The sequence below is a fragment of the Capsicum annuum genome, chromosome 4, assembly GCF_002878395.1.
Source record: "Capsicum annuum cultivar UCD-10X-F1 chromosome 4, UCD10Xv1.1, whole genome shotgun sequence".
NCBI classification, from domain to species: domain Eukaryota; kingdom Viridiplantae; phylum Streptophyta; class Magnoliopsida; order Solanales; family Solanaceae; genus Capsicum; species Capsicum annuum.
In genome coordinates this window covers 200,042,464-200,051,326 of record NC_061114.1, presented here as the reverse complement: position 1 = coordinate 200,051,326, position 8,863 = coordinate 200,042,464, and the positions used below count along the sequence as shown (strand labels likewise).

At 31.6% G+C, this 8,863-nt stretch overlaps 1 protein-coding gene across 1 annotated transcript; it reads right to left on the bottom strand.

Moving 5' to 3' along the window:
- Positions 1-630: 630 nt before the first annotated feature.
- Positions 631-3,579, bottom strand: LOC124897570. The gene is made up of 3 exons (XM_047410442.1): positions 3,346-3,579; positions 2,407-2,484; positions 631-1,692 (listed from the first exon to the last, which is right to left on the bottom strand). Exons 1-3 carry the CDS (start codon positions 3,437-3,439, stop codon positions 1,505-1,507), a joined length of 360 nt encoding a protein of 119 aa, XP_047266398.1. The 5' UTR covers positions 3,440-3,579; the 3' UTR covers positions 631-1,504.
- Positions 3,580-8,863: the final 5,284 nt, after the last annotated feature.

Here is an 8,863-nt window from a genome sequence, read left to right as displayed (position 1 = left end):
AGATAACAAATCGGTATCGCTGAATCTATGTTTATTTTCAACTCCCTGAAGGATTTGTCCCTTACGTCTTTCCTAGTCTTAGGTCCTGGTTTATTTTTCTATTTGTTAATCCTTCTCTATAAACCAGCAGAAATTGAAACTTCTTAAAACTAGTTACTATCAGAAAGAGTCATGTCAAACTAATAAAAAGAAATTATGTTGAAAGACGTTTGAGAGCAACAAATGTTTTGAGCCTGTTGTAGTGATGGAATGTAACAGTCCATTATTTGATGGTCCAATCACTATTTACAAATACTGGAATATTATTCATAATCACTGCTGAACATACTTCTTTTCCAAACATATCATTGTTGCTCCAATCAGTACTCTTATTAGGTGAAAATGTGAGCCGGAGAGAGTGAATAGTAAACCTTCATCCATGTCATTGCTAAGCTCACATAATGCTAGAAATTGCTTGAAGAAGCGAACACTTGACAGAATATAACAAATGCATAAGTTCTGAAAACACAGGCATGACAGCTGATTATAATGGCAGATTATGCGCAAAATTTACAGAGAACAAAACTTGCTTGAACAAATACAACTGTGATACAAAGAATCATTTTTTCTTTTACAATATAGGAAGTGGTTACATGGTGATACTGCAGAAAAACAAGAGAACTAAAGGATATCATATAATTAAATCTTCTCTGTTTGTAGATGGTCATTATTTACATACAACCATGAGATCACTGTGAACTTGAAATCTACATAACAAAAATGACTTTACCAGAGTGGAAAAAACATTTAATACGAACTCCTAAACGTAAATTATGGCACCAATTCCACCAGCCCTTAAAAACATGAAGCGGAAATTAATATTTGCCTTGAACATGCATTACCAGAATCCATAAGAATGGTCAGCATAACTGCTCAGGCATTCAACTCCCCAATCAGTTTCCTCAGTAGAGCAAGCAAATCAACCCAAATAACTTACTGAGATAGGCACTTGGAGAAGGCTTCTAAATAACTGCAGAGAAGAATGCCATAGAGAGCATCAGTGTCACCACTAGCTTTACCGAAGAAACCTTCCATACAGTCCAGCCTTGAGCATATACCGATATGAATCAGGAAGTGGCATGACACAGTTCTCAACATTGAAATAAACTCTGTGGGAGAAAGCCCACCCATTCTCAAAAGTAAAAGGCGATAAATCTTTGCAAAATAGCAGCTCTTACGGACATTTCCTAATGAACCAGCTTGCATGAGCAGATCGTTGTAGAATTTCATACCCAAGCATAACAGTGTTATCTGTAAAAATTCCAGGAGATAAGCCGTATCCGTCAATCTTTCTTTAGTTATAATGATAGATAGAGAACTTGTTGCTCCATAAGGAGTTAATGACTTGTAATGAAAGCTGAATAACGAGTGAGGTTGTCACTGGACAACTAAGTTCCATTGTGTATAATTCATATTGTAACTGAAATTAGTTATAGTGACCTTCACCCTCCAATACTCCTTGTAGTTAGTTCACATTCCAGCGAATTCTAAGAGGGCACATATCATTTGTGCACTGAAACAAAGGAGCATAGTTGTTTTTTCCAAGGTCTGAAACAACTGAAGCTAGGCATATCCATCCGTTATCCAGCTGATGAAATCCCATTTTAGATGTTCCTACTGGGATCAACTGATCAAGTGTCAAATCGGTAAACCCTAGAATAAAGCCAGAAATGAAATTAAATGTGAAATGGTAAAAATGCACATAAACATGCATAGAATACAGATCTTTACACTAACGTAGTAAAAAAAACCTGAAATGAATTGCACATTCTAATTCAACAAAACAGAAAACAAGAAAAAATTAATGAGTTTAACTTTCCCAAGGCTATGTAAGGAGCTAAAGCTTTATATTTACATTGAACTTAAAGATCTAAAACTCTGTGACAAAATGCAACCCCAAATTCTCATATCTCAGAACATCAATAGCTAGAAAATGGATTCTCCGGTAGAAGAATATAGTTTTGGACTGGGTGCATCAGTTCTAAATGTTTTCTCAAGTCGCATATTCGACCAGCCATCAAAGTTGACATACATGTATACAGGCACGGATTCAAAATGTACGGATCATCTTTAATCATGAATTTAGAATAATGCAGAGGCATTGGATTCTGCTAAATGACATCTGATCAGAGAATTCAATTATGACAACACATTGACTCAGATAAATAAACATTTCTCTTTCTATATAATCGTGAAAGCATATTTGGAGCAAGACCTCAAATGAAAGGGAAAACGGGATTGATCTCAAATCCTTTCAGTAAGATTTATCCCTATCCACAATTGTATCTTTAGATGTTCTCCTTCTCTTTCTTTCTTTTTTCTTTCTTTTGGGAGGTGTTCAATCAATGTAAGCATTAAAGATCTAACCTGATGATGTTAAATCTTGATTCAAAGGAATGGTCGGAACTATGATCCACAAGCAGGTGATCACACGTGCAAGTTTCACTGCATGTGAAAATTAAGCAATGACACAATGCTCAACAGAAACAAATATTAATAAAGAAAAACTTATTTCTTGTCAAATATCTAGATGCTTGAAGAAATACAAAGGAATTTATGCAAGAAAACTCTAGAATGTTCTTAGAGTATCGGAGAAAGCCACTCAGCTGTTTGTTTCTTCCCTGTCCAAAATGTTTTCTTCCTATTACAATAAATATCTAGTCCTATTTATAGATGGGCCCCTAAACAGCTGGGCCAATTTCCTATTGAGAAATATAACTACATTTAAAATGAACGAACTTTATACATTTAACTACTAGTATCAGGTGGGTATGGGCCTTGATCATCCGTAACACCCTCCCCCCAAGCTGGAGGGTCAGTGAACTCCCAGCTTGAATAAAAGATGATGATGAGAATCACCGGTCAATTGCTTAGTGAGAATATCAGCCAATTGGGAGTGAGTAGGAATGTAGTGCAAGGAGATAAGGCCAGCAACAAGCTTTTCGTGGACCAAAAAGCAATCCAGCTCAATGTGTTTAGTACGCTCGTGAAGAACAAGATTGCGAGCAATACTTAAGGCAGCCTGGTTGTCACAAAAAAGAGGAACAGGTGAATCAACAACAATTGTAAGATCAGACAAAAGTCGAACTAGCCAAGTTAACTCAGCAACAGTCATGCATATGACTCGATATTCAACTTCAGCTGATAAAGAAACAGTAGGTTGTTTCTTGGACTTCCAACAAACTGGGCTTCCACCTAAAGAAATCAGGAACCCAGATACAGATTTTCGAGAAATAGAGCATGCAGTCCAATCGGAATCGGAATAAGCCTTGAGAGTGAAATCAGCAGAACAGGAGAGGAGAATACCCTTATCAGGAGCATGAGACAGATACCACAGAACATGCAAAGCAGCGTGCATGTGAGATGATCTCGGAGCATTGAGAAATTGACTCAAGAGCATTGGTAGTGTTCTTGAGATTTGTTCTTGATTCTTGAGGGCTTGGGTTTTATATTTGAGAGAGAATGATCTTGATTTGAGGGGAATTAAGTAAATAATGATCTAATTAGGTTATTAGGGGTTAATTAACGTGTTTAGACTAATTAGGGCCGTGGAAAAAGACCAATTTACCCCTAAGTAATTTGAATTCCCATCATAAAATTTCCTGATTTTGGCTTTCACTGCAAAGCGGTGACATTGTAGTGATCCACTAGAAGTTGGTTGATGCGGAGGTATCACGGAGCCTCACTAGAAAGTGATAATTGCGAAATGGCACCCTGATGCGATGCGCCGTTATCGCGTTGACATACTGAAAAATGTAAATTGGGAACTGGAACTCCACTGTGACGCACTGGAATCACTGTGTCTCACTGAAAACTGTCGAATGCCATTTGTCCTGTCTCCGCAATGCGGTGCTTTTTAATTTGACATACTGTTTCACTAAAAGTGTCATAACTTCTCACCCGGATATCGAATTTGAGCAAAATTTATATCGTTGAAAAGTTAATTCAATTTTCTACCATTTGATGGGTCTAAATCTGAAAAATTCCAAATGTATTGAAAGTTTTACATAGAAACTCTCGTACACTAAGAGCTGAACTGAGTTAGAGAGTACGCGGTATTACAAATATGAAAGAGTATATTGGGATAGACAAAAGTAGGAAATTAGCTTGTAATAAATAATCAAAACAAATAAAGAGAGCTAAAAAAAATAAAAAAATATAAAGAAACATTGAAAAAAATGAATACATTGTGCATAAAAAAAAAATTCTATTTTTACTAATAACAAGAAAGGTAGAGATAGAAAGGAAGAGAGAAAATATTATAAATAGTTGTTTTTCAAAAAAAGGTATAAAAGTCATTTAATTTTAGAAGAATATTTTAAAAAATAACTAAAATGTCACTCTTTAGACATTATGGACCTCATCTACTTGAGCGTCTAACAGCCCTCTATTATAATAATTGGGTCAAAAATATTTTTATTGAAAAATTTCATAATAACACAACTTAAGAAATTAAAATTACTAAAAATCTCTTCAATTTAAGAATATATAGAATTTTCTTTTTTACTATTTTAACTGAAAGCTAAAGAAACATCTTAAAACTTTCATTTTTGATGGATATATATTACAAGATTGAAGGGACGGTTACCTCTTGCATCAACGCCGCTTATCAAGGTATGGTTCATTTCCATTTTTATCACAATTTATTCAAAATTTTGAAAAAAGTAATTTTCCCCCAAATTCTTCTTCATTATCATCTTATGAACTTCATTAACTTAGTTCAAATCTCAAATTAGTCTTCATCTTAATTTTTTTTCGTTAATATTGTCGAATAAAGACTTAGTATATAAAAAATTACAGTTTTTATTGCTTCAATTAACATAGTAGACCTCTCTATATAATCATCTTTTAGTATTGAAATCTCTGTTAAATCAAGATCTTGTTAATTTTGTGTCCTGTGTATTTGACAAAGACACTGGTGATTTTCTTAAAAATACAAACATCAAAATGATCTAGCTGTTATGAAGAAATTTAGTGATAAAATGGCAAAGAAATCTAATAAGAAAGGAGCGGTTATTTCTAAGAATAAAGGATCCATCAATTTCGGAGAAGTAGTTCGACAAAAAAAATGATAAATTGTTGAAGTTACAAGTAGAGACACACTGTCAAAGACATTGTATGTGTTTTATTAGGCCAAGATACATGTTTATATAAATTTGGTACTTTTTATTTTAAATTATATCCCTGTCTATGTAAATGATAAATTATATGTATCTCTTGATTCTAGTTTTTTGTATGTCAGTTCTGTATAAGAGATACATATTATTAATGCAAGAGATACATGTTCTGTTGTACTATATAATATGTATTTTTTTATAAGTTGTTAAAAATGTCCTTGATAAGTATAAACTTGTATCTTTCATAAGATTATGTATCTTACACAAAAGTTACAATGTAGTATTATGTGTTTTGCTCTTTATGTTGAATTATGTATCTCATTCAACATTAACTAGTTTTATATAAGTTCTTTTTTTTTTAAATTGAATTTGTCTATGTAACTGATAAATTATATGTATCACTTGATTATAGTTCTTTGTATGTCAGCTATTTATGAGATACCTATTATAAATGTGAAAGATACATGTTTTATTGTATAATATAGAATGTATCTCATATAAGTTGTTAAAAATGTACTTGTTAAGTAGAAACTTACACATTTACCAAGATTATGTATCTCTTGCGGTAGTTATAGTGTAGTATTATGCGTTTTGTTATGTAATTAGTTGTTTTTATGTATGTCCTTTTTTCAGGAAACGAGTTACGTTATAAAAAATATTCCACCACATTCATTCAGATTTGAAAGATCTTGTAATTTTAACTTTAAAGATGAGTTAGAAGAGATTGTCGATCAATAAGTAATTGATTTATTTGCTGAGATAATTTTTAGGTGTTATCTCAACATCTCATTGTCCAATTACATTGGACAAATTACAAAGTATCTACCTATGCTTGAGATCATGCAAAACAATCAAGATGAGATGCATGTATTCATTAAGGGCAACATTCATAAATTTTTCATCTTTGAATTTATCTTAATCACTGGTTTGAAATGTATCGACAATTTAAAATTTTTTCTATATGCCGATTAATCTCCAAGCAGGTTGATGCAAAGGTATTTTCCCCAATCAACGAATAGTATTGATAAAAAAACATTGGGAAAACGTTTTCTCATGAAAAATTTTGTCAGCAGACACTCTTTAGATGGTAATTTTATATTTCATCCACACATTTCTTTTTTCATAATTAAAAGTTGCTCATATTTTATTTTTTGATTTTAAGATAGTGGAGGATCGCAAGTATGAATTATTTTCTTGGGGGTAAAATTGCTTTCTCAAAGTTGATGACCACACCTAGACAAGAATTTTTCATTGAAAAGCAACTGTATAGGTTCGGTGGAATGCCTCATGTGCTCAATGTGTGGATGTTTGAAATCTTCTCCAAAGTTGAAAAATTCATTGTTGTCAAGCAGGGTAATCACATATCACGAATTGAAAGATTGTGGCAGTTTTACCACAATACAATTAATTTATGCCTAAAATATTTAGCAAGGTACGATAATAATTATATGTATTTCTTACATTACAATGAATTATATTAGTTTTAATTCATTTCTTTTTTTGGTTAAAATTTTATTGCGCAGTATTCATATTTAAACCTCATTCCTACTGTGGAGGAGTTGAAAATGCTTGATTTGCCGCCAACGAGTATTGCATCATATGATCCTGCATCTTCTTCGATGCCATCCTCATCAACTGATATTCCAGTCCAAATAAATGCTAAAGTTAATGAACCAATAGTCGGTACAAAATAAGATAATTTTGATGATTTTAATACTACACTTTCGGAGCATTTGATGAAGAAGGAGATTCATGTATCTGGCACAGTTTCTATTCCCCTATCAAAGAAGAGAAAAACTGTTGTTGTTGAAAAAATCATAGAGAATAAACAACATTCTTAGAGTCATGTATCAAAAGAAAAACATCCCTTAATTGCATCAAAAATTATTTCTGAGCAATTTTGTTATCCTGAAAAAATGTCCACCATTCGATTTTCATGGTAAACAAACATCACCATATTTCTCAAAGTACGAATAAATGACAAAAAATATTTACGAATCTACCAGCACAACTAGTAAGGAGCACTTGGTTATAGTAAACTTAGATTCATTAAACTCAGAGATAAAGTCATATGTAAAGACATATGTAAGCATCGATTTAATTATGTCTTAACAGTTTATTGTTTTTTTTACAGAAGTTCACTAATCATCTATATATGTTTATTAGATGAATTTTAAATTTAATGACTTGAAGTCTCTTCTGAATAATTTGTTCTCAGAGATTCTGAAATCCTTGCAATTGAAGCATGTTCATGTGGAGAAGGTAACATAATTTAAATTAGAACACGATTTGACAAATATAATATCCTAACTTTGCTTCACATATATATATTCACAGAAAAACATTAAAAAAGATAGCCCACATAAAGTTTAATCTTCAAATGACATAGGTAATGTTGTAGGCCTTAGTAAATCTAGCAGTCCAAAGATTTTCTTGATCAAGTCTGTTGAAACGAAAGGGGCCAACGTCAATCAAGCACCATAGCCGATCAATTATGATCAACATGCTGAAAATGTAATTTTTGAAATTCTTTATATAAATATTTGAATCAAATACTCTATTTAGTTTTTCTGTTTCACATGATATTTGCATAATGTATACGAAAAAATTATAATTTTGAGATACATATTATATGCTTGTGAGATAATTCTTATAATGCAGTAGTAAAGTATCTCATTGACATAATGAAACAATATGACCAACTAATGAATTATTTTCATTACTTCTTACTATTTTGTATTTGATTTAAAGTATGCACAACTGTAAAAAAAAATATTCAAGATAATGTTACTGGGCATGATAATATTGTTGAAGAAGTAGAACCGCTTGAAATAATTGCTTCAGATTCACTGTCTGATATGTCTTTGACAGTTTTTAAGGCTCCACCAATTATCCTAGATAAATTTTTTATTAGTGATACCACAATTTTGTCTACTTTTCTTTGTCCAAAAAAGATTGTACCTGATGATACAAAGACACCTACACAGCGCACTAGACAACCGTCTAAGATATACAGATTTTCATTTTAATGCATTTTGGCTTTAGTTCAAAAGAAAAGGAAAAAGTTATTTTTGCTGAGCATTAAAAAAAAAAATACTCTTTTAAAGGTTATAACATCTTTGGAGAATCTCTAACTCAATTGATGATAGTGTTTAAGGATTGAATGAAAGGTCTTTACAAGCAACACTTGCACAAGTAAATTCACAATTTAATTTTTCAAAATTAAATAGTAATCTACAAATATTAATTGTAAAAATACTGTTTTCATATTTTAGAAAAAATAAGATCACTATAAAATTAAATTTGCAAGCCTTGAATTTTGACAACTAAATTTTATAGTTACATTTTTAAAGTTGAAGAATTAATTTTATCTTATATATCTATCAAATAAATAATGGAATGACGAGGTATAACCATCCGTGGTATCTTAACATTCGAATAATCACATCATGAAAGTACATTTTCTATAGTATATATCTTGGTGACTAAGTTTTTTGTTTATGTCAGTATGTTATCTATGCATCATGCTTGTATCTCTAGTTAATTAAGTTTGATACTGATAAATAATTTTGAATCTCTATATTTTTAAGTATGATACATTAACGATAATATTGTACATATTGTTATTATTTCTGATATACAATTTGAAATTGTACATAACACTTAACAAAAAGATATGAAATCTTGTCAATATATACGTAAAACAA

Bases quoted from the DNA above. Each gene is read 5' to 3' on its own strand.
- LOC124897570 (XM_047410442.1), bottom strand. From the start codon at position 3,439: ATGCTCTTGAGTCAATTTCTCAATGCTCCGAGATCATCTCACATGCAC. The intron at 2,485-3,345 runs GTATTCTCCTCT...TTTCACATGCAG, and splicing joins GTCTCATGCTCCTGATAAGG to TGAAACTTGCACGTGTGATC. The intron at 1,693-2,406 runs GTTAGATCTTTA...GCTTTATTCTAG, and splicing joins TCAAGATTTAACATCATCAG to GGTTTACCGATTTGACACTT.